This window comes from Catharus ustulatus, chromosome 13, assembly GCF_009819885.2.
Source record: "Catharus ustulatus isolate bCatUst1 chromosome 13, bCatUst1.pri.v2, whole genome shotgun sequence".
Taxonomy (NCBI): Eukaryota; Metazoa; Chordata; class Aves; order Passeriformes; family Turdidae; genus Catharus; species Catharus ustulatus.
Genome location: NC_046233.1, coordinates 2,240,153 through 2,266,589, shown reverse-complemented (window position 1 = coordinate 2,266,589; position 26,437 = coordinate 2,240,153). Strand labels below are relative to the sequence as shown.

The window sequence follows — 26,437 nt, the reverse complement described above, 5'->3', positions numbered from 1 at the left end:
GGAGGAATTGTCCCAGGGTGGGGCTGGATGAGCTTCAAGGTCCCTCCCAACCCAAACCACTCCATAATTCCATTACACAGCCAAAAATGTCCCTGCTCCCTATAAACACTGGGTCCCCAAGACATCTCATCCTCCTGCTTTTAATTATTCAAGTCAGGGACTCCTGTCATGGTTTTAATGGAGAGACATGGACAGGTGACACAGCACCTAAAACGAGAGTAAAACTGATAACATGACATATTGTGTCATTAAACTAAAAATTGCTACTAGCAGCTCATTACTCCCCAAAATCCATTCCCATTTCAGAGCAAGGTATTATGCAGTTAATTCTCAATTGTCAGGAAAACCTTTTCCTGCTGCTGCACTGCGCTTCCTTTCTCATAAAAACTGAAATTCTGTTCCCAGAAAAAAAAAAAACAAAAAACAAAAAACAAAACAAAACAAAAAAAAAAACCAACAACTTAGAGCTGATTTCCCACAGTGAAAATATTGGGAAAAATTACTTTTCCATTCTGCCCCAGAGGTTTTTTTTTGGGGGAGCTAACTCCATTATTAAGTAGAAATTGCAGTTTGTTTCGTATTAGCAGCTGAGGGAAAGAGATAGGAAAGGGAACTGTGATAATTTTTGTTGTTAGTGCCTGAATCCTAAAAAAAAATCTGAATTTTTGCACCTTTCTAGCATTAAATAAATAAATAAATAAGGGAATTTTTTCCTCTTGTCCCAGGGCACAAAGCCTCAGACCAGGCATCCCAAGCAAATCTTGACAGGAATTCCAGGGACCACTTTTCCACACAAATATTTGGTGCTGGACTTTTTCTTCTCAGAAAACAATTTTCAGGAAAGAAAGAAAAGGGGGTAAATTTTCTCAGATGGACTTTTCAAAGCGAGTAAATAAATCCACAAATTCAGAGACTGGACTCTAATTAATCATATTGCACCCATCTACTATTTTGTCTTTTCTTCAGAATTACAAGATTGAATACAACTAAATTTTTTTTTTTCTATTTTTCTTGGCCTTTCCTGTGTTTTCTCCCTCCTTGGACTACCCATAATCCAAGGCAGAGCTGAAGCCAGCAGGCAATTAAAAGAACATCAGAGTTTAAAACCTTTTCCCTGTGTATTGACAGGCCCCATCCATTGTGCTATGACAGCACGAGGAGGTGCTACAGGTGCTTAATTCAATCCAGCCCCCTCTGAGCAGACAATGTCTTCATAGGAGACCAATATCCAGGAGATGAAGAGGAGGAAAAGAAAAATTAACTGTGTAAAGTTCAGCTAAGGGGGAGAAAATTGATATATTGACATAAATAGCTGAGGCTGTACAGGTAGTAATCGTTATTGCTCTGACCAACGAGGGCTGTTTCTCTCTATTGAACTCTGGCTCAGGTTGGTGTTCAGCTGATGAAAAATGGAACAATTGTTTGAAACAAGAATCTGTAGCAAGGTAAATAAAATGAGCTTAGGGCAGGCAGTTTACAGCTCTGTGGTATAAAGAGGTTTAAGGGGAAGCTGATATTTATTGTATTACAGCGTATTTTGAATGTGGTTTGAGCAATCATTTCCCAAATGGCTCTGAGAAAATGGGAAGGCTTCTCATTAGGATGAGAGCTGGATCAAAAAAGTAATTTTTTTTTTTTTTTAAAGCACATTGACTGTGTCATGTTTTGTAATTGAATTAACTGGAATCAGGCTGATAATTCTTCAACATCTCAGTGAAACATGAGGAAGCAGCAGATTGAGTGTGGTGCTAGATGTGGTGAAAAATAGACATAAAGAGCCATAAAAATCACCTGTGGGAGATGGGCATGGACAAATTTCCCACTGAAAGTCTCCTCTTCTTCCCCTTCAAAAAAGCTCATGGCAATCAACACATATCCAAGCACTGCAGCCAGTTTAGGCCAGACCAGAATCTTAAAGAAAACAACATATTTTTATCATTATTTAAACCTACACTCTGTGGGAGTCCTGCTGATCTTTAATTATCACTTGTATATATAGAACACAGCTGTTCTCTATTTCTATAGAAAAGGAAACACTAAAAAATGCATTTTTTTTTTCCTTTCCCCAACTCATGTAGATTTAAGTCTTGCAAGTTCCAAAAATATGATGCTGGAAAAAGTTGTGGAATAATAGACTGGCTTTGCAAATATAAATTGTAAATGCAAATTCCCAGAGCTGCAGTGGAACTGCTGTAGGAATAAATATTTTGTGAATGCCAAAGGACTCAGGATGGTTGGACTGGATGATCTGGGAGGTCTTTGGGAGATCTGTAATGCTCCTGTAATTCCATGATGCCAGGTTGGAAGAGCTATTTTTGCATACAATTTCTCAATGAAATTAAATTCTGCTGTCCAAGACGTGACTGTTCTTGAGTTAATAGATTGGAGATGATAAATTGGGATGCAGTCAGGAATCAATCTGATGGAAAATAACCAGGCCTTGTTTTCTCCTTCTCCCTCAAGACCTGGAGAACTTCGAGACGAGAGCGAGGAGCCCGGTGTCAGTGAGAGAAGGACAAGGAGTGGTCCTGCTCTGTGGAACTCCCCCCCACCACGGAGGTACGATGGGGACAGCCTCAGGAGAAGCACAGATCCCTGTGGGATTGGCACTGGAATTTGCTTGTGCATCAATTACCTGGGCTTGCAGCAAATTTGGGTTTTGGTTCTTCAAAAGACATTTTTTTAGGGCTGTTTTTTTATTATTTTGTTAGGGAGTAGAAGCTGTCGTTCCTTGGGATGCAGCAAGGTCTCCAAGACTCTCTGCTGGCATTCCTGGTTATCCCAGAGCTTTGGTCCTGGTGGAATGGCAGAAAAGCAGCCCTCAGCAATTCCTCCTACACCAAAACTGCTCCAGGTCTGCCTGGAGTGGCTCCTTCCCTTTTAGTTCTTGCTGCTGCAGTGCCCTCATTCGAATCCTGCATCTCACACTTTGGATTTGTCGTGAAAGTTTGGCTTCTGCTCTTGAGTCCCTGCTTTTATTCCTTCCTGATAATCAGAGAATAATTTAGAGTGAAAGGGGGTTCTGGGGAGGGGAACTGCCTAGATCATAGTAATTGTCAGAGCTTCATATGGGGAGTGAAAAGGAGTTTTCTGATGAATTATTTGGGGGTACTCACCATAAAACCCCTTAGGGATCTTCCTTTCTGCGTGGGATAAATCCAGGTGAAAATTTTGCCCGGGTAAAGCAAATATTTATTAATAGAGGGGAAATATCAATGACATAGTTACCAAATTGTCTTGTTCTGGACTTAAAGACTGAGCAGCTCTTGGATGACTCACATCCTGCTCTTGGCCACACATCCACAGGAGCTGCAGTTTCCCTGCTCCCAGCAATCCTCAATCCTTCTTAAAGAAACAGAGTTATAAGCCAAGCTCCCAGGAGAAGGTAAATAGTGATGTAGGAAGAGGATGCAGTATTTCAGAGAGGGAGAAAAACCCATCAATCAATGGGAACCCCTCCAGTCCTTTAGGAGGAAGTGTCAGCTCACTGGGTGTTTACAGCCATGTGAAAGGAGGATATAATCAAGGAGACGAAGTGAAACCTGCTCCTTAAGGGCACGAAAGGCTTCAAAGAGTTCCTCAAATGGATCAGTGGGACAGGCAGAAAGACAACACATCCATCCTGCAGCCAGTGAACTATCTATTTCCCTCCTGCTGCAGGGTAAAATTATGATTTGACAAATAGGAAGGAGGAGAAGAAAACATTCAGGACAAATAAAGAGTTGCCAGGTGAGTTCCCCCCAGATTAATTGAACTGACAAAATGGTATCCACGAGCAGAGCCTTTCCCAGAGTGTTCCTGCAGCTGGGGCTGGGACCAGCCTGGAAAATCCATTCCCTGCCATAACAAGTCCCCAGAGAACAGAGCCTGAGTCCTTTTGTCATCCCTAAGCATTCTGTTTAGGATCCACAATTATGTACCACGGGGATGAAGTACATGGTGTGAGCCACGAGAAGTCAGAGACTATTTGAAAATGCTTGGGAAGTTGTTTTTGTGGCAAAGGATTGTATATTTAGGTCTTTTTAAATTGAAACCCTTGCCTCCACCTCACAATGCCTACAGGAGGAAGGATTACAAACTGTGCTCCCAGCTCACATCACAAGAGTTCTGTGCAGCACTTTAAATGTGTCAGGAATTAGAGAGATGTCAAGGAATTTGGAAGATAAGCCCTACCAGCAGGGAAAGAGTTGCCTTTCCTGTGATGTAATGACTTGAAGGAGGACAGGAACCCTCTGTACAGCAGTTGTTTGAAGCAGCTGCTATTAATATAGGAAATTTGAAACAGGAAGCACTGGGTAAAACCTCCTGCCAACCTCTAAAAGTCAGGATAACAATACAAGAAGAGGAATAGAAATAATAGAATGGAAAACAAGGAGGGTTCATTAATTCAATTCCTCCCATAGAACATGGAGAAGATGGAATGAGAGCTGCAGAAATGTTTCTGCCACCCGTGGTCTCTAGGGAAGCATCTCACTTCTCTTTCTGCCCCTCAAACTTTGCAAAGTTTGTCTGGTCCTACACCCCAGCACTGGAGTTAAAATTGCTCACAGAAAACTCTGTAGAGCTATCAGGACACTCAGCTGCTTATCAGACAGCAAAAGTGTTAGTCCATGGTCAAAATATTTAAAATATTTAGAGCTCAATTGGAATTAAACTTAATTTTCCAATACAGTTGACAAGAAAAGATGTGCTGCTTCATTTTTTGTGTACTGGTTTAATAACTGAGAACACTGCTAACCTATTTTTGTACAAGAGAAAGGAGTGATTCATTTAAATAGAGGACAAAAATATATTAGTCAGCTATAAACCAAAAGCAAACAAACAAACCCCACCAAGCAAACAAACAAATGTACAAAAACCTGCTCCAGCAGCTTTCACATCAGCATTAAACCATCTCAGAGAACAAAAAGAGAATTCCCTATTGCTGTGAACTAATATTAGGACTTTCAGGATTGATCAAACACAACCATGAAAGAAAAAAAAAAACACCCACCCAAGTTTATATCTTGGATCAATTAGGACATTAAAAATTACAGTTAACAGACAAAAATAAATCACAGCCTGCAATTAGTTTTTAAAGCAGGAGCAGGGCTCCCCAGGTTACCTGACCCACCCCAAACCCTTCATTCCCTCAGCCTGCCCCTGCTCACTAATTTCTGCACTGGTGTCTCTGTTGTTATTTATGATTCTCATTACCACCCCTTGCACAGCTCAGCTCTGCCATCCCTCTGTGTTTCCTGAGGCTCAGCAGGGCAGGGGGATCAGGTGAGCTGAGCTTTTTCCTGAACCTCACCCCATCTCTGCCTTCAGTTCTCTAGGGCAGCCTTTTTCCCCGTGTAATCAACACAGAGTCATCTTTTACTAGTGAAAAAAAGCAGTTTATAGAGAGCTGTGAGGTGGGGAAAGGCATGGAGGGAGGAAGTTGGGAGAAGCTTTAATTTCTGCAGCTACACATGAGCTTGACCTGCCTGTGCTGAAGAAGCTGCTGCCTAAATGGTAATACTTGACACAGGACTGTGGGGTGGACTGTTGCTCATTTATTTCCTTAGAAGTGAAGCCTGATCTAAAGGCTGTTTCCTCCGAGCTGGCTCCCTGCAGAGCTTTAAGGAAGTTGCTAATCTTGTTAGGAGCAGCAGGATCACTCTGCATTTGCATTTATTTATGAGGAAGAGCTGCCAGGGCTGGGAGTGGGACGGAGGCTCTGGGCTTTCCTCCTGCTGACATTGCTGCAGGGAGGCTGAATTAACCCCAAAACACCCCTAAGGATGGAGGAGCCCTGTGGACCTGCTCTGCAGGGGTAAAAATTCCTAATTCTCGAACTACAGAAGGCTGGAGAAGGAGGTGAAATGTGAAGCAGAGGATGGGATGAGATGATCTTGGATTTCTGCATTTCCTATTAAATGCTGCACTTGAGAAAGTGCACGATCAGAAAGGGAGGGTTTGAAGTGACTCTCTCTGAGAGTCCCTTTTTCTCTGCTCCTGGGAATCTTTAATCCAGCTTTCCCACAGCTCCAGAGGGAGGGAGAGCCCCTCTCTGAGCCCAGCCTGGAGCTGCTGTGCTGCACACCCAGCAGCCTTGCTTTGGATTGGCTTTGGATTTGTTTTGGATTTGCTTTGGAGGGAAGCACTTACTTTACCAAAATATGAATATTGGTCTAATACCAATACTCAGCTGTGACAGACCAAAGCCTCTCTAACAATTTAAAGTTCCAAAGTGAATGTTTATTCAGCACTGGGCAGCAGTGTGAGGTAACCCTCTAACACACACTGCACAATCACAGCTGGTCACAGAGTCTGTTTATTGACAAAAGGTTCAAACAAATCCATATTCATAACACCAGCCCCTCCCATCCCCACTGCCCATGGTAATTAGCTGGAATGGCAATTAAGCAGCATGGTTGGCTCCTTGAATTAAGTCTGGGGTCGTTTTTGTGGGGAGGGGTCCTAGAAGGAGGAAGTAAGGTGAGTCTTTCTCACCCTGACCTTTTCTATCAATGACAATACAAATGGCTTTTGGGGCAGCTCCAGTTTTGCAGATTTCAATTCAAACTGTTCAGTTCCCCAGAGCAGTACTCCAGGGATGGTTAGCAGCTGCTCCTCTTTCCCAGCCAAACTCTGAAGGAAAACTCTCAGGACTGGCAGAGGTGGGAGATGCTCTCCAGCCTGGCCAAGCTCAGGAATTGCCCACCTGGAAGGTGAAGTGGATTGAGCAGCTTTTGGGGTCTCTGGGGTGAGAAGAGACACCACAATCACTTCCCTTGGATTAAAAAACACACCCTAATATTGCAGCACTATAAAATAACTCCTGCTTTGCCAGAAAAGTGAGAGCAAAGGGCTTTTGCTCCTTTTTTTGACTCATTCAGTGGATCTGCTCATCTGTTTTATGCCAAGTGACCCAAAATGGAATATTTCATAACACAGTTCTGTATTTTCTACTCTATTACCTGTTGCTGTAGCAACTTGCCAAGAAAAGATACTGAGTAAGGGAATAGATTGCTGGTATTATGCCTTAAAAGCATGAAAAAAGTTCAATCTCCAAAGTTTGGCTCTTTCCTCTTGAGATTTCATCCAGCTCCCACTGAAGTCAATTAAAATTAGGGTTTCTACAGAGTTTAGTGGAGCTGGATTAGGCTCTAGGCAAGGATGGCCTGGAGATGGGTGATGATGAACCTGCAGTTAGGAGAGGGGGGGTGTTTATATCCCTCATACTGGGGGGAAAAGGGATTTCAATATGACTAAGAGGGGCCTGTGCTCGTTCCCAGTTAATGGGAAAATTCATCAATAGTCCCTGAAGCAATGGTGGGGAGCAGACAGGGAGAAACTTCAGAGAATGAAGTCAGCTGGAGCCCCCTGAGAACAGGAATCAGGACAGAAAAGGTCTGGTTCTCTTTTAGTGATTAATTAATTCACAGATTGACCTCCTGGAGAATGTCTGTGTAGCACAAAGTTGGCTTTAATAGAGTTTTATTTTATTCTGTTTTATTTCTGAGAAGAATTCTGTCTTTATTCTGAGAATTCAGCTCCATGGCTGGAGTCTGGATTTTGGTTCCATGCCATAAAATGTTTTAAAGATCCTTCCTGGGAATCCTTTTGGAGTCTTGGCAGGTACAGGGATGCCCTTAGAGGGGGTCAGGGCTTTTTTCAGCTCTGTAATTGCCACCACCAGAACTTTGGCAGAGAAATTCCAAACTGTTTTTTCCTATTACTCATTCTTTAAATTATTTCCAGATTCTCTTGGATACACTGGCCTGGCATGGAAATCTGGGCATCCAAATGTCAGCTTCAGCCACTCAGAGAGGTTTTATTGCCCAGAGGTGCCTTGGTGCAGGTCTGAGTAAGGAGGAAAGCAAGAATTCCAGCTGGCAGGAAAAGCACAATGGGGTACCAGCCCTCAGTGCTTTGGGAAATCTGGGGAGAGGGCAGATTCAAGACATTTCTCCCACAAATATATGGATAACATTTAATTGAGTGTAGATTAAAATACTTACTTTGCAAATCTTCAGCATTTTCTGTAGAGTCCCCATCTCGCAGCTTAGAAACCTCCAAAAAACGAATTGGAATCAGAATTTTGCACACTTTGGTCTGCTTGCCCAGACAGTCTGCAGTCAGCAAAAGCTGTGCCTGAGACAGGGAAACAGTCTGTGCATCTCTGCAAGACAGATCACGTCACGGCTGCATCCCTCATTTCTGATCCTTCCCGTAGGAAAACCCCTCCATCCCCAGATTTTCCTCAGGGAAGAGATGCTTTAAGGCACCTCAAAGTCCATGGGCAGGTAAAGGTGCCAACATGGGGCTTTAATCTTGTGGGTGAGCACATGGACCTTGTGCAACACTGAGAATTAATTGCTGCATCTCCCAGGTTTACTGCAGAGCACGGGAAAGTTTCGCATTATCTGCAGTAAAACGGAGCCTGTTGCAGGATTTAGCCAAGTATAGAAAGTGTCATTGATTGCTCCCTGGAGATGCATCATTTCTAATGAGAGTCCTAAAATGCTGGAAGCTGATAACATAAAACTCCACAAAACTACTGGAGTTTGCAGACTTATTACCATACTGCTCCCAAGCTGGAGCTGAGGGGGGAAAGCAACGTAAATAATCTTTTTGGAATGGGGTTGTTGATGGGGGAAATGTGTAAAAATGAAGCTGTTGGCAGAACACTGTTAGCTTATGAATTATGCATTTAATTAAGGGGAGCTAAACTGGTAGATTTGGGAAGTTCTGATTTACTGTGGCTTGTAAAAGACAGGGTTTGAGTCCTGCTCCTGCTGTGGGGTGTGGAGCAGCTGCAGAGAGGGGCTGGCAGGACACCCTGGGTGACCCCACACGAGGGGATCAGAGCTGAACCTGCTCCTCAGTGACCAAGCCTTGGCCCAAAAGTCTTTGCCAAAACCAGAAAATATTAAACTCCTAAGGATATCTGTTTTTCCAGGGTGGGCTGGTCAAATAATTCAGTTTTAAGTTGCCTGGTCTTATAGATCTACATTATCAAGATTTGCATTGTGGAGCACCATGTGGAAAAAGGGGGCAGAAAAGGGGCAGGAAGTGAGAATGGGGCAAGAAGTATGGAAGATAAGGAGATGTTCATTATTAAATGTGCAAATTTTAAGTGGTCTCCAAAATACTCCATGAAATACTCCATGAAAATCCAGTGATCAAGCTGCATGTAACCAGTTTATTTTCCCAATATTGACAGTGAAGAAAGGAGCTGTAGCACCAAGCAGCAGTTTGCCCTCTGAATTTTCAGAGAGAAAGTGCCAGAAACAGAAATTATTTACTAAAGCAGCTTTCCCACGCCACTGCAGCGCTGCCATTCCTGCCCAGGAGCAGGCTAAGCAGGAAAATGGGACAGAAACTGCTGTGACCTCCTGAAGTGGCTTGAAATGAGTTGAAAACTTGAGCAATGTGTCCTGTGCTAATTTGTGGTTTTCCCTGCAGTGGTTTTCCCTCGTTGTTCCTGCTGGGGAGTGGGTGTTGCTGTTGGGGTGCATGTGACATATGAAAGGACACACCACATTTCAGAAGGCTAAAATCCCAATTATTACAACAGTACACTGTCGTTTATACCCTCTACAAAGTTTATATTTTGTTCATTGGTTGCAAAAAATCAACATAACATTCATTGGTGTAAGAACATCTCCACCTGTGTTTTTCACAAAACTTTTCTAAAAATACTTTTCCCAACTGCAGGTTTTCTTTCCCATTTATCTCCTTCTTCTTCTTCTTCTTCTCTTCTTGGTCTCCAGGCCAACAGCCTTGATAGGATTCCTTTCAGAAATATTTATTCATTAACCCTCTGTGGCCCACAGCTCTCCATGAGCGCATTCTGGAAGGGATGCCTGACGCGTGTCTGGTGTTTTCCAGCCTTGTCCTACACGTGGATCTTCAACAACAGCACCCTGGATCTCCAGGAGGACAGCCGGCGCTTCGTGTCCCAGGCCACGGGAAACCTGTACCTGGCCAAGGTGGAGCCGTGGGACGTTGGGAATTACACCTGTGCCGTGAGCAGCGCCGGGGCGCGGCGCCGCGTCTGGGGGCCACCCACTGCGCTCACCCTGCGAGGGGATGGTGAGTCCAGGCAGGGCTGGGCTGGGCCAGAGCACCCCACTGCTCCTGAGCACCCCACTGCTTCAGAACAAACACCCCACTGCTCCACAACACCCCAGTGCTCCTGAGCACCCCACTGCTCCAGAGCACCCCACTGCTCCTGAACAAACACCCCACTGCTCCAGAACAAACACCCCACTGCTCCTGAGCACCCCACTGCTCCTCAACACCCCACTGCTCCAGAACACCCCACTGCTCCACAACACCCCACTGCTCCTGAACACCCCACTGCTCCTGAACACCCTACTGCTCCAGAGCACCCCACTGCTCCAGAACAAACACCCCACTGCTCCAGAACACCCCACTGCTCCTGCTCCAGGGGCTGGGAGCTCACCCCCATGGAGAGAAAGCTGCCCCAGGGAAGGTTGTGAATCAGGACACGGCCCTGCTGTGGTGATGACTTTGGGGCTACTTAAAACAGACAGAATTAAGGGAATAAAAAGCTGTTCTATTTATTGAAGGGCCTCTAGGTACATTTAGGGCAGACAAAGCCCCCCATGTGCTACACCCAAAATGGACCCCAATTTTTCACACTTTTATAAGTTTATCATTTTCATTTTGGGGGTTAATCTTCCAATTACAGCTCCAGGTAATGAAGTCATTTACCCCAAGTTTGCTCCCCCAAATTCACTTTTGTTTCCATCTCTGGGGGCCTGAGGCAGTGAGGTGTCCTTGATTCCCAGCCTGGAGAGGAATTGTTGTGTCTGCCCAAAATGGGAGAGCAGCACCAACACTGAATGTGGAGTTTGCAGTTATACACTGAAGAACTGCAGGATTACAAATACATGAAAATATAAAAGTTAAACTCCTAAGGCATCAGTGACCTTTGAGCTGTCAGGGACAGGGATGAGATGAACACACAAAGTTCTCAATGTCACTGAACAACAAGAGAATGTCATGTGGAACACTAATATTTTCCATCTTGTGCCCATGTTAAGGTTTAAATCCAACAAATCTTTCCAAATTTGTCATCTAAGTATAGCTCAAATATCAAATCCAGAGAGCTGCTTCCATTCAAACACCTTCCTGGTAACATTTGTAATTAAATGCTCATGGGGAAAAGTACACAAATCTGTACACAAAGTTTGTTTTGTGAGCAGTGGTGACAATCAGTGACAAAAGTCTGTGCAGAGTTGGGTTTGGAGGATAAACAGGAAAAACGCTTTCACTGCGAGGCTGTGATGCTCAATAACATCAGCAGATCCCACAAAGCAAACCTGCACTTCCTCAGCTCCAGCATTGATAATTTGGCACCAACTCTGATTGCAAATGCTTAATATCTTTTCTGATTCCTTTTTGCCTTTCCATCATGCTATTCCTTTTCTCAGACTCCTTCTATCAGTGTCTTTATCTTCTCCCATTCTCTCTGGTGGCCTCTGGATTGGCTCCAGCACTGGCAGCCTCTGGGGCAGCAGTGGAAGTTGCATGTGCAATATTATCCAGATGCCTGCTAAATATAAAACAAAATTGGTTCATTTTCTGGGGCAAATCAGGAAAATATCTGATTTATGTTCATCCCTGTGGCTGGAATGAGTTTCACTGTCAGACACATAAAAAGATATTTAAGAAGTTCAGCTAGAAGTTTCTTTTCCTAAATCAATCCCAAACCTGCTGCAAAATTAAATGCCCTAAATTAATACTGGATTATCTGAGATTTATCAGATGTTCAGCCAGATTTTCAAATATGATAATTTCATCTAATTACATTGGCCTTCCTCAAGTCTGCAGCTCATATTTGAATATTTTAAAGAAATTTTAAGTGTTTTGCAAGCAGTTTGGACATGGAAATCTCTAATTTTCTTGCACATAGGATCAACGCAGTGCCCTGAGAGTGACTAGTGGCAAAAACTTTGCTTGATAAGAGATGTGAACCCAAAATTATCTCAAAAACCTTGATGCACAGCAGACTTGTGATGTAAAACTTGTATAAAGTCACCCTCTTCAACTCCTAAATGGAGAGATTTCACAGAATTCTCAGCCCAGGGTTGAACTCCACCCAGGAGGTTAAACCTGCTCCATCATGTGCTGCTCACACATGAGGCTCTGGAGTGGTTCTGCCACCTTTCCTTTCACCCTGAAGTTGTGTTGTACAAGCTGGACTGAGATGTTTTGATCTTCCACAGGTGTGATGGGGGAGTATGAGCCAAAGATTGAGGTGCGTTTTCCAGAAACAACCTACGCAGCCAAGGGCTCCTCTGTCAGACTGGAATGCTTTGCCCTGGGAAAGTAAGAGCTTTGTTTTTGTTAAATGTGGGGCTTAACACTGCTCCTTTCCGTGTTAGAATAATAATTCCTGTTAGAATCATTCTGGTCAGAGCAGGATTTGTGAATCTTATGGCTTTCTTGACCTTGCTTTGATTGTTTCTGTGCCATGTGTTCCCAAGGAGATGAGAGAGAACTCTGTGCTGTATCTGAAGCTCACTTAGGTGCAGCTCAAAGTAGGGGGGAATGTGGGGAGAGGGGAAAACTGGAACAAAGATTTTCTTCCTAGAGAGTGGTTTTGACTCTGAGATGAGACCTGACTCCAGGGGACAGTGCTCAGTGTAACTGCACACTCACACCTGACAGCACAGTAGGAATGATTTTGGTTTTTTTTATTTGTGTGACATCACAGAATCACAGACTGGGTTGGGTTGGAAAGGACCTTAAAGCTCAGCCAGTTCATCAAATTTCAACCCCCTGCCCTCAGCAAGAACACATTCCACTGTCCCAGGTGTCTCCAAGCCCTGTCCAAGCTGGCCCTGGACAATTCCAGGGATCCAGGGGCAGCCACAGCTGCTCTGGGCACCTGTGCCAGCCCTGCCCACCCTGCCAGGGAACAATTCCTGCCCAAAATCCCATCCAAACCCACTCTCTGTCAGTCTGAAGCCATTCCCTGTGTCCTGTCCCTCCATCCCTTCTCAATTCTCTCTCTCCATCTTTCCTGTGTCCCTTTCCAGGCCACCCTGAGCTCAGCCCAAAGCTTCTCCTGTGCAAGTGAACAATGCCAGCTGTGCCAGCCTTTCCTCCCAGCAGAGCTGCTCCATCCTCTGCTCACCCTGGAGCCTCCTCTGGGCTCTCCCATCATTAAAAATCAAACGTAGGGAATCAGGTTCTGTTTGAAAAGCAATGAGGAGCCCTGGGAAGCTCCAGCAGCAGTCCTTCCAAAACCCCATTTTCCTGCATTTTTCCATGTTTTTTCTTGCACTGCTGTGGCTGTTCCCAGCTGCAGTGCTGGCTCAGGCAGCTGCTCTGCATTCAGGGACTGAATCACTGTAACCAACCCACAAACCCCAGTCCTTCCAATGAGCATCATTTTCCCTGGAAAAGCCCAAATAACCCTTAGATTGTTGACCTCTATTTAGTTGAAGTTCACTTTGACAATCCATTTTAAGGCTGCAAGCTTTTAAAGTGTTTAGAGCTTTCCCAGAGGTTAAAAGCCTGACTTGCAGACAGCACAAATTAATCAAATGTTCCTCTGGAACCTATGCTGGCAAGTAGAAAAATAAAGCAAATAAAAAGTTAATAAGATTGAAATGGCCTTGCCTTTCAGATGAGATTTCTATACAAACTAATACTAGAGCTAATTTTTATTAAAGGTATATGCACTTTTTTTTGGCCAAAAAGCACTACCAGACTTTAGCACTCTTGGTAAAGCTGATTTTCTTTCCCAAATACTGTCAAGCTACTTCTCTTTAAATAACTCCTTAATTGTGTGCTAGTCTGTGCAGGCTTTACATCTCAAGTTGTCATTTCTTATTTCCATCTGTTGCATGGAAAGCACTGAACAATGATAGAGAAAAGCCAGGAAATGAGATGTACAAAGCACTGACATCTCAGTGAAGGGATGAGGATGGGTCATGTTGATGTGAGGAACAGATTTTGCCATTTTAAGAGCATTTTAAGGAGAATAAAGGGGACTGAAAGGATGAATGGATAATGAGATCCCTCAGGGAGACCCTTCTATGCAGTGCTTAGGAATGGCTGAGAGGGTTAATGCAGCTTTAATGTAGATTTTCTCCTTCATGTGCAGGCCTGCAGCTGAAATCAGAGCTGCCAGACTTCCCTGGAGTTATCCTGCCTAAATACCAGGGATCCACGGGCCAAAATCCATTTTCCACACACACTGCTGCTGTGCACCCCTGCTGGAGGTGATGCTTGGGAGCAAGGTCCTTGCAGGGTGATACTGGAGAATTGCTCAGAATTTCTCCTCTTAAATTCTATTTTCAGAAGTTCAATGTCTTGTACAGAACTGCACAGGTTTCAGTCTGTGTTGTTGTTTTTTTTCTCCCAAAACAGAGCCTTAAACCACCTTTTCACCAACATGTCCATCAGTGAAAAAAACTTTATTTCAGAGCTGGCACTTAGATGTGAATACAGCAAACCACAGATTGCAGGTGAAACACTCTTAACTTATGAGATAAGGCCAGATTTCTGGAGGCATGCAGGTGATTAGTGGCATTGTGAAAAGCTGGAAGTTTCCTGCCTCCAGCTGTTTACAGCTGCAGGCAGAACCATCTAAATGCAGCAGCACCTTCAGCTTCCCAAATTCCACTAAAACCCTGGCCCCTGCTATTGTCTGTTTATGTTAAAATCAATTCAGCCCAGCATTTGTTGAGCTGTACCTCTGATCTGCCACAAGCACCGGTGGTTATTATCTCGCTCGGGTTTCAGAACTGCTTTCCCATTATCCATAATTTTCTATATTCACACTGTTAGGCCGCTGCTGCCTGGGCACTGTGAATAACAGAAATCTTTCACGCTGGAGGCAGATCATAGGCAACCTGCTGGGGTTTTGGTCTGCAAAAAGTCTTAAATGAAAGTAGTTTTGTGGTATTTAGAGAAATAGCATCTCTTTTTTTTCTGTGTGGAACAGCAAATCACACCAATTGGGCCTGGCTCAAAAGGCACCTCCACAGTTCAAACACAGCTACTCATGGCTGAGGTTAGAACTAGGTTTAAAATGTCTTAAAAATGCCTTTTTTAATATGGGGGAGCTCAAAGTCACCCAAATGTGCTCCTGTAGGGCACCCTGGGGTAGGTACATTCCACATAGAACTGCTGCAAAGCTCTTTTTGCACTTCACATTAAAATATCACTGCTGATTTCTACAAATCATCTGCCAGCTCCAGAAATTCTTCTTGCTCTGAGGAAAATAAGGGGTTAAATAAGAATTTCTCCCTGCAAAGAGGGTTTGGAGGGATGGATCCCAAATGGACAAAGGATCTCAGGCCAGTCCTTGACTTTGAACCTTATTTTATAGAGCAGACACCACAAATGGAAGATTTTGAAAAGCAAATTTGTGCTTGCTGTGATGGAAATACAAGGAAAAGTGCAGCTCTCTGATGAATCTAAACAGGCAAAAAACTGCACCTTATACTCAATCCTTTGAAGGAGGGAAAACTGAAATATGAAATAGTGGCTCCACTATTTCAAATCCTGCAGCTTGTGGCAGTTTAATAGAAGAGATGAGACTTTGTGTTCTGCACCAATATTCATTACAATGACAGTATTTAATATTATGCCAGGATTAAAAGTCCTGGTTTGGATCAAGCTCTATTAATCATGCCATATATCCAAATTATTGTTCCCTGTCTTTCAGGGGATTGAGCACCATGGAAAGAATTATGTTCAGCTGAGTTACACTGTGCTGCTTTCTGTAGATTTCTCTCAAAATAACTTTTTTTTTTTCTTTTTCTGTTGCACAAATAAGAATAATCCCTGGAATGAAAACAAGCAAAGTGGTTTCCATGTCTGCTGCACATATTTATTAAACTCTGTCTGTGGTTTATATTTTTCTTCATTCCCTTCTCAAAGAAAGGGAAATAATCAGTTCACAATCCCTGCAGATGGGCTGTTGCCAGCTGAGGTTGTAAAAAGCATATGTGAATAACATAAACCAGGATTTCTTTCACCCCAGAATATTCATTTTTCATGGGAAGATCCCACCTATTCCTCTAAATGTATTCACAGAAGGATTTTTTCTAGCAGCCCTTGGAATAAGTAGATAATCCCACACCTCCAAAATAACCATTTTTACTACATTTACATAAAAATCCCAGGCTTCACCTCCGGCACATTCTCAAGTTGTTTAAGTAGGAGGCTTTGAAAGGTCAGTTACAGAAATCCCAGATGTGGGGATGACTTTTGGCACCCCAGGTGAAGCTGCCAGCCCCCATCGCTGATCAGAGCAGGGATTTTCCTTCCAGGGATGAGAGATCTCCTCTCCCACAGTCCAGGTTGTGCCTCCAGGACAGTGAGACTCAACACCCTGCAGAAAAATCGCTGTTTTCAGGTAATCCATCAGGAGGATCCAAAATTAAATACTTTAATTATGGTGCTCCTCAGATCCAATTCTTCCTGGTGTCAGCGGTGACGCGGCTTTCCGAGCCAGCTCGGGCTCATTTGTCTAACAAACCACGGGCTTCATTATCCCAAATGCAGATTGGATTCCCCTTGGAAGGGCCCCCAGATGCACAGGACAAAAGATGAGGCACGGTCCCAATGCATCATCTTTGCTGAAATAGGTGAAGCCTCCCTCCTGGTGTGGGTTCTAATTCTGCAGACAAATTAATTCTGCGCTCGCCGTGACAAGAACTTGTCACCCACCACAAAATATTTTCCATCTCCTTTTCTTTCCCAGTTAGTAACTTATGGTTTTGTGATTCTGCTGCCTGTATGGTGGAATATAAATTAAATTAGTGCTCCTGGATGCTCTGAAGGTTTCAAATAAACTACAGATTTATGTACTAAGACACTCTCATATTTATGCACTGTTTTCTTATTTACTCAGGAGAGCCAGACTTTGTCCATGAAGTGTAATAAATTTGGGAAGTGCACTCATTGTTTCTTTATGAATTCCAAAACTTTTTAGGCCTAAGCAGTTATTGTTTTTAATCTGGTTATTGGAAGGGACTGAATGGCAGGAAAACCCATGAGAGGCAGGGCCACCCCAAAGCTGCATTCCAAGGAATATGAACATGCAAAATAATCCCACAAACATTCACAAGGCTGTATTTATTGGACTAGGTTTTATACAAAGTTACCTACATCTAAAAGAAAGTTTCAGTCCTTAAAGCATCAATTTCTAAAGAGATTATTTGTTCCAAAACCCAATTTAATCAAACTGGTTTTATTTTTTTTAAACTTTGAAAGGCTTCACATGACCTGAGTAAGAGCTGCTGTTAAGAGATTTGGTTATAAAGATGGAAACTAGCAGCAGAAAAAAGTGAAACCATAAAAAAAAATCCTATTTTCAGCAAAATACAGTGACTGAAGATGCTGGGAATTCAATGAGGTATCAATGAAGAAATGCAGATATTCTCCAGGAAGGTCCATCCCATGGAACTGGCTGAGTTATGGATCCTCCCAGATTCTGCTCCTGTGCCTGTAGCTCAGGTGGAGCTGCTGTCTGACACAGGAATTCCTTCTCCTGATAAAATCCAGGCTCCTGGCAGGAGAACCAAGGGCTGTTAACTCTTTATTGTCTTTACCCACACCAAAGCTGATGAGCTCCTTTCTCTGTCCTCCTGCTCAGCTGACATCAGGAGTGAGTTTCAAACACCCTCATGTTTGGCCAAAAATGAGCTCAGCTTGCCTTGAAACATCCCCAAGGATGTGATTACAAGTGGAGAAGGAGAACAGGGGAGAACTTTCTGCTCAAACCTTGGCCAAGTTGACAGGAGGGGCCTTTTCTCTCTGCCCTTGGTGTCAGCACAGAATTCCCTCGTCCATGAACAGCCAGCACTGAGAGAGAACAAATGGCTGAGGGAATAGGAAATATGGAGATGAAGCTCTTTCAGGTGTCAGAATGCATTTAATTATTGTTTCCTTCCCCCATATGGCTGTTGGTTCCCTTTAATCTCTTTGTTATTAAAAAAAACAAACAAAAAAAAATTAAATGCAGAAGAGATGCCCTTAAAGCAAGCAGTTAAACGCTGCTGGCGTTCTGCTGTTGCACAGTTGCTGCTCACCCAGTGTTGAATATGCAGGAGGATTTGGGATTTGAAGAGCCAACCGTGCTCTCCTTCCTGTGGATCAAACCCAAACCAGGCTGGGGAGCTCCCCTGGCTCCTTTCCTGCCTGGAGCATGGCAGTCCTGAGCCAGCCTGGTCTGCACTAGAGCTGTGCTCCTTTAAACAGCTGAAAGCACCTTGCTTTATAATACCTGAATAAATAATACCTGAATAAATACCTGAATAAACACCTGAATAAATAACTGAATAAATAACTGAATAAATACCAGAATAAATAACTGAAACTAACTTGCTATGGAGAAATCCTGCAGGAATGCTGACGTGCAAGGTTAGTCTGGAGGAAAGAATTTGGGAGCATCATTGCTGTGTCCAAACACCTGAAGGGAGCCTGAGCCAGGTGGGGATGGGCTCTTCTGACATGAAAATGCCTCAAGCTGGGTTTGGATTTCATTTTAAGAAAAATTGGTTCATAGAAAAAGTGAGAAACTTTGGGAAGAGCTGCCCAGGGATGTGGTGGAGGTACCACGAGGGGATGTGGTGGATGTGGATCCTGGGATGGTTTGCTGAGCAGGTGGAAGTTCCACTTGGTGATCTTGGAGGGCTTTTCCAGCCTCAATGATGCTGTGATTCTGTGCCAGGGTTTCTGGAGGAGACAGCACCTTTTAACCATTCACTCAGGAAAAACAAACCTGTATAAATTCCCTAGAAGGAATGGTGTTAAACAACATCTGCAATGGCTTCAGGTCTTGTTGGAAAGGACAGGTCATAAAGGTGGTGGTGGCAGTTGTCCAGAAAGATTTGGAATTTTTTACAACTTGAACCAAATTGGGGAAAAGAAGAATAAAATGTCAAATTTATTTTGCAGCCCTTTCATTGGTTAATAATATCTGACATGTCCCAGTCACTCCCATTTGTAGGAAATTGTTCAGAGAATCACATTTCTCCCAAATCCTGGTTCTTGTTGTTTAGAGGGGAGGGTGAACATCACAGACACACGGACTCAAAATGCAGAAATAAGACCCAAACTTTCTGAATTATTAAGAAATTAATCCATTCTGTATTTGTGACTTGATTTCTTTGTTCAATAAACAAGGACTTGAACTTGAATAATTTCAGGTGTGAACAGTTAGAGTCTCTGCTAAAAAGGAATAAATCCTTCCTAAGTCAGCCCTGCAGGCAGAGACCTTGGAGATTGGAAACAAGGACTGGTAATTTCCATAAAAGTTGTGTTTTCAGCTGCTGTGGATGCTGCTTCCAGTGGAAAAGAAGTCAGCACTTAGCAAAAGCCTCTGTAAAAAGCTCAAAACTGAATTTGTTAGAAAAAGCAACTTACTTCAGTTTGCAGAAACAACAAACAACTGTGAAATCCATGACTATTAATATTTCAAAGTGTTTTGGTGACATAATAGATCATGAAAGTGAGGCTCCTATGGTTTGTGATATTACCAGAAATCCAAGCTGTATTTATAGCTGCCTTCACACTTCACTGTTTTGTGTTCTATGGGATACATTGATCCAAATATAAATGAAAATGATAGAAAGCTTCAAAAACATGAAAAAAATAAATATTCCTTTTTTATCCCTATCTCCTTCCAGCCTCAATGTTTTGTTCTTTCCTCACTCAATTCTCTGTCTGCTCTCTTCTACCTTGGCTCCCATTTTTTATATTTAGATTTATTGGTATTTTTAGATCTTTTGAAATCTTGGCCAATATTTCCTATTTTGGGGTATGAAAATACCTTTAGTGCTACAGGGAATTTGTTTGCTGGGAGGACCAGTCAATAATTCAGTATTTCTGTGGTGTTTATGTGGACTTTCAATGTCATTGCTTCAGTGTCACAGGGTTTAAAAACAAGTTTGAGCCCCAAGCAAGAGTTACTAAGGGGAAAATGCAAATTGGCCTAAGGAAAAATCATAGAATTGACTGAGAATTTCATCCCACTTTGGACCTGTGCTCCTAAATAAATTGGACATGCTGTAAAATCTCAGTCTAATATGAACCTCTGTATGTCATGCTTAGAAATTATTTATTCTTTTAAAATATTGCTGCTCTCAAGAAAGGATTTTACATTCTTTTTCCTCTGCTGTAACCAATACTGTGTCTTTTTCCCCAATCATTTCAATTCTTTAGTCCTGTCCCAAGTATTAGCTGGAAGAGATCTGATGGAACCTCCTTGGCAAAGAAAATCCAACTCAATGGGACCAGAGGAGTTCTGGAAATCCCCAACGTTGAGCAGGAAGATGAAGGTTCCTACGAGTGCATGGCAGGAAACACTCGAGGAATAAACATTGCAAGAGGTCAATTATTCGTCTATGGTAAGCAGATTAATTGAATTTTGATTTTTTAATGATGATGTTCAGCTGTATTGTGCAGATGAAATCTCTCAGCCCCTCCCTGCAGGTTGAAAGTTCAGCTGATTAAAAAGTGATGGGGAGCTCTCAGTGACCCTCACTGAGCTGGAGCCTCAGCAAATAAAGATATTTTCCATCAGAGCTGGGATTGGGAGTGTGGGAAGGTGGAACTGTTGAGGAAAGGCCAAGAGGAATCCCTGAACATGAGTGAGGAGCACTAAGGCAGGGAAGGATTCAGTGATTTCCTCTGTTCCACAAACAGATGAGGACAAAGCAGGGGGAGCTCATCCCATTCCTGCCTCTCCTTCCAGCCTGGCTAAAAGTGTGGAATAATCTGGAATCTGGGAATGTTCTCCCTTCCCTGTCCCTCCCTGCATTGCTTCCAGGCACAGGATGGTCCCTCAGAGCCAGGGTGAATTATGGCTCTTTAGTGGAATTGTTAACACCCAGGGAAAGAAACACATTCTGACAGGAATAAGAGGAGAGATCTTTTCTTTACCTCATAAATCTTTCAAAGGAGAAAACAAAAAAAATTCTAAAAAAAAGAAACATAACAGTAAGGAGAAAAAAAAATCACAGCAAGCGAGACTGAACCTGCAGTTAACATCTGTTGAGAAGACTCTGGCAAGTATTTTCCTTTTTTTTTTAAGTAAATCTCTTCTAATGAAGAGATGCAGACTTTGCTGATAAGCTACCAGGCTCCTGCAGCCATGGCCAATATCAAGATATATGCCAGGAATAGAACAGTCTGCTGCTGGTTTAAATATTTCATTATTTCCTCACTTTCAGGGGGTCGTTTTTGCTCTCATTGCTCACTATGTTTTGGTTTTTTTTTTTTTTCTTTTCACCACGTCAATCAAGCAGTTTCATTAAAATTAAGTTCAGTAGATTACCTGGCTGTGATTGATAACAGCACAGGCAATTATAAAATTATGATCAGTTAATTCAATCTAAAACAATGTGCTTATTAACTGTGCTTTGTACATTAATTAATAGCTGTTCATAGTGCAATGTATAAACAGCACTCACGAAGCCTTGGCATGAGGTTTTTTTGTCATATTAGGAGTGTGCTGGTGAATTATCTCTGTAATTGATTTCCTCTTGCTCCTTTTCTCTTCTCTGGGGGATTTTCTTCTGGATGAAGGTTGTCCCCAAAAAACAGGGATTCATTCCTGGACCCTGCTTGGTGTGTGATCCCTCCAGCCCAGGCTTCAGGCCCTGAGAGCAGCAAAAATTACAGTAATTAGAAATGTTTTTAAGCAGGGTGGACTCTCCTTAGAGGAGCTTTGAGCACCTAAAGGGGCTCAGAAGGGATTTTGGATAAGGGATGGAAGGTCAGGACACAGGGAATGGCTCCCACTGCCAGAGGGCAGGGCTGGGTGGGATTTTGGGAGGTGGGGAGGGTGGGGATGGAATTCCCAGAGCTGCTGTGGCTGCCCTGGATCCCTGGCAGTGCCCAGGGTTGGAATTGAGGCAGCCTGGGGCATGGGAGGTGTCCCTGCCCTGGGTGAGATGTGATTTGTTCTGCCCAGGTGTCACCTCCATCCTGACACTGCTCTAAATGTCACCTGCCCCAAGGTGACAATGTCACCTGCTCAGCTCAGTCCTTGGGCTCAGCTGGGTACAGAGCTCCTGGGTGATCCCTGCAAATTCTGCTTTTACTCCCCAGGGAATTCTTCAGATAAATACTTTGCAGAATTTCGCTGTCCTGCTGCTTTCCTGGATTTCAGGCTTCCAAAATCACCATTTCTGAACATTTGGGCCACAAAAACAGATGAAATCTCAACCAGACTCCCTACCCATGAACCACTTGATTTCTAACATCTTCCCAAGCTTGCCCCGAAGTTTCATGCCAGGGAATTGCTGTACAGAATTCACTTGCAGTACAATAGAAATGTGTTGAACAGATATTAATTAGCCCTGCTCAGATCATTAATTAATGGCAGCATACCTCAAGCAAAATAATTTTTGTTTAAAATGCTTTCAATATTCTTTTCAGCACCCCCTGAATGGGATAAAAAAATCCAAAATGCCTTTCTGTCTCTCTATGACAGTTTATTTTGGGAATGTAAGGCAAGAGGAAAACCAAGCCCTTCCTACAGCTGGTTAAAAAATGGCCAGCCCCTCATGTCAGAGGTAAGATTTTGATTTCTTCCTCATCTTTTTGTTGTTTTTTTTTTTATTTTTTTCCCTACTATTTAGTCATTATATTAACTTCACAATATATTCATTACATTTTAAAAAATGGGTAAAGATTAATAAATCAAAATAAATATAATAGAGCAAACTCTTTGCAACACAGAGCCTGAATTCTTGGACTTCATCTTTATTGGAAATGTATGAAATTGGAGTTTAGAGAGAGAGAAAAACACCAATTTCTTCATGTGAATTATCCAATTGCTACAAGATATGGCTGCAGGGATAGAAGGGCATAAAAATATAAATTATAATTGGTGAAAGAAACACTAAATACATTTGTAGCCATAATCTGCAGTTTGGGGAGCTGGTAGGAGGCCAAAGGACTGGAAGAGGATTCCAGAGCTGGAATTGCAAAATGCTCAGCGTTGAATTGCCCTTTTCTTCTGTTCCTGCTCCAAATCAGAGCAGGGTGGGTCTGTTCAGAGGGGTTGCTCTCCTGCTGAATAATCCTTTACCTTAATTAATCAGCTAATTTTGAGGGAAGTATTTTCTGTGCTTTGTAGAAGGATAACCCAAAGAAAGCCATGTAAAGGTAAAAGGAAGAGCTGGGTAAGTGCAAAATGTCACTTGAGAGGACCAAGTGGAAAGGAAGAGGGAGGTGCTGAGGCCAAATTTCCTTTTTTTTTTTTTTTTTTTTTTATGGAGCATCTATCCAGCATCTCTGGGGCACACAGAGGCTCATCTGCGAGGCATTTTAACTTGGATGGGAAAAAAAAGAATTCTGTGATTAATTCCTGCCTAGCAAGAGCACATACAGGAGAATTTCCAAAACATATGGGCTAAATTAGCACCTGCTGGGCTGCAGAACCAGCATTTATTTGATTTAGTTGTACTTATTTAAAGTAGTTGGAGTGGGCTCCAATCTTCTATATAATTTTCTGCTGGATCAGTTCTAAACAGACCCAACCTGCATCTGGGGAAAATAGTCAGAATTTACCAGGACTGCAATTTTTCTGAACCTGCTCATTGTAGTCATTGTCACCTTTTTCTGAGCAAGATTATCTTGTTTCTCCCTCTTGGAAGGCAGCAATATTTAGAGTCTGTCACTCTTGGATTGCACCGTTTCAATAAAGAGGAATGAAACACTTGACAGACACATTTTCAACCAGCATTTTCACAGCACTTACAGTGAGCTGTAAATGCAATTCTTCAGGCAACAAAGTGCTGGATGTTATTGCTCAATGGACAGAATGGACACTTTGGAGGGGAAAGTACAAGGGAGATGTAATAAAATATTCAGTTTGTCGCAGCGCCCTGCATGTCAGGGTTCTCCCAGGAAGAAAAACATCCAGATGCTTTTCACCCTGGGGCTGGTTCTGATTGTCTCCTCTTTGTCAAACCTCTCAGCCCGAGCACCTGGCTGGCCATCCCTGCTTTCTGCCTGCTCCTGTACACCGTGTGCTTTATTCTTCCCTTTGTCTGCATGGCTCAAAAGGGCCGGCAGGGAACAGTGGGGAATTTGGGATAAGGATGGGACACGAGCCTGGCTTCAGAGAGGGGTTTTGTATTCAAAGGATGTTTGTAAAAATAGAATGCATTGAGAGGATAGCAAACAGCCCGGAGGTAAAACTAAGTATGCAAAAGATATCTGTAGCGAGTGCCTCGGAAAAAATGATCAGTGGCTAAGTAATGTAATGTAATGTAATGCTGTTAATTAGTTTGCCACACACCAGCCTGGCAGCCCCAGGCTGTGCTCCCATCACATTTCTAAGCTGAACAAGCTTGGGCTGGGCCAGTTTGTGGTTGGGAGACCTCCAAGGAAAAGCTGGGATGTTGGAAAACACGTCCAGGATGTGTGTGCTGACCCCAGAGCCCCTCAGCAGGAAAGGGGGATTGTGCCCCTCTCAGGTGAGACCCCACCTGCAGAGCTGCCCCAGCCCTGCCCAGCACAGGAGGAGCTGGAGCTGCTGCAGAGAGCCCAGAGGAGGCTCCAGGGTGAGCAGAGGATGGAGCAGCTCTGCTGGGAGGAAAGGCTGGCACAGCTGGCATTGTTCACCTGCACAGGAGAAGCTTTGGGCTGAGCTCAGGGTGGCCTGGAAAGGGACACAGGAAAGATGGAGAGAGAGAATTGAGAAGGGATGGAGGGACAGGACACAGGGAATGGCTTCAGACTGACAGAGAGTGGGTTTGGATGGGATTTAGGGCAGGAATTGTTCTCTGGGAGGGTGGGCAGGGCTGGCACAGGTGCCCAGAGCAACCCCTGGAATGTCCCAGGCCAGGTTGGACTTTGGGGCTGGAGCACCTGGGACAGTGGGAGGTGATCCCATGGCAGGGGGTGGAAGAGGATAAGCTTTATGATCCCTCCAACCCATTCTAGGATTCTCTGACAGACGTTTAGCACTTCACAAACACATTTGAGATGCTTGTGGCTGTTCATCAAGCACTGGAGTGCATCCCCTGACTGTGCACTCCAAACTCTTCCATTCCTGCTCCAGAGGCAGGAGAGCCAGGCTAAATGAGCAGCAGCATCCTCCCAGTGATATCTCTTGTTCAAGACTGCACTTGGTGACAGTATTTATATTCCCCGTGGGTATCTTCCAAACTCATCTGTTTGGGGGAATGTTTTTTTTTCTCCTCCTCAGTGCTCCACTTTGCAGTGCAGCTATTATTGTCTCCAGAGGGTAGTAATTGTAAAATCACAAGATATTTAGCTTTAAGTTATGATTGCAGCATGAAACAGGCTTTTTTCTGCTTTCCAAAGCAGAGCAAGTAAAACTTCCTTTAATACACTGAATTCCAAGCTCTGGTCCAAATATACACACAGAGCAGCTTCCTCTATTTCAGCAGAATTGCTGAAGAAAGTTGGTGTGTGTAGAAATCCAGACCTGGAGGGAAACACTCTCTCTGTGCTCTGAGCAGCTGCCTGGGGCTTTCCAAGCAGAATTTAAGTGTTGCCTTTCAGTGGAGCTTTTCCAGTGGAGCTTTTCCATTTTTCTGTGACTAAGGCTGTGATGATGTTCAAAATGTTTCTGTTATTGGAGCACCTCTATCTCCTGTGGAGCTTTTCTGATCTCCTGGGATTATCAGCACCAGATTTATGTGATTTTTATCTGATATTAATCCGATGGGATGATGGAGTGATGCTGCACCAGCCAGGGATGAGATCCTGTCAGGATCCAGCTGGAAGATGCTCCACGCAGGGCACTCCCTCAGGTTATCCTTTGTGGAGAAGGATAAACACATCCCCAGCTCAGCAGTGCATGGAAAACCTGGACAAACCTGCCCAAAGCCACTACTGCAGCATGTCTGGATTTCCTGAAAAGCTGGAAGAGCTCAGAGGTCCAGAAATAACATCACCACCACACAGTGAGGTGCACATCCCATTCCTGATGTATCCGTCCCCATTGCTCCCAAGAAAACATTTCTGCTTCTGAATCCTCATCAGGTGCATCAGCGCTGTACTAAAAAAAAAAAACTTTTATTTGTTCACTCATCGGCTCTGTCAGTGTTTTTCCTTGTTTTTTCTCTTATCAGGAAAGAATTCAAATAGAAAATGGGACTCTGCTCATCCCCATGTTGAATCTGTCAGACTCAGGCCTCTATCAGTGCGTGGCAGAAAATAAATATGACACCATTTATGCCAATGCTGAGCTGAGGGTGATTGGTGAGTAAATGTCACTAAAATGTGCAAGCACCAGTAAAAAGGACTCATGGACAAAAAACTGAATTTAAGAAAAAAGAAGATGAAACCTGGCAGTTCAAACCTGATTTTTCTTTGGTTTTCATCCACGTGGAAATGTGTTTTTTTAGTTTAATTTCATGGCTTGTTTGGGGGAAGAATCTAATCCATGTGTGGTCTTTTTTTATTATCACATATACACCTGTTT

At 43.3% G+C, this 26,437-nt stretch overlaps 1 protein-coding gene across 2 annotated transcripts in view; it reads left to right on the top strand.

The window, feature by feature from the left end:
• Positions 1-26,437, top strand: part of LOC117002510 (contactin-6-like) — a 122,648-nt gene that overhangs the window by 62,437 nt on the left and 33,774 nt on the right. For both annotated transcript variants that reach the window (XM_033071692.2, XM_033071691.2), the window contains exons 5-10: positions 2,464-2,559; positions 9,862-10,065; positions 12,228-12,330; positions 20,191-20,375; positions 22,411-22,547; positions 26,085-26,214. In XM_033071692.2, the coding sequence (XP_032927583.1) occupies positions 2,464-2,559; positions 9,862-10,065; positions 12,228-12,330; positions 20,191-20,375; positions 22,411-22,547; positions 26,085-26,214 (855 nt within the window). The remainder of the gene's footprint in view (positions 1-2,463; positions 2,560-9,861; positions 10,066-12,227; positions 12,331-20,190; positions 20,376-22,410; positions 22,548-26,084; positions 26,215-26,437) is intronic.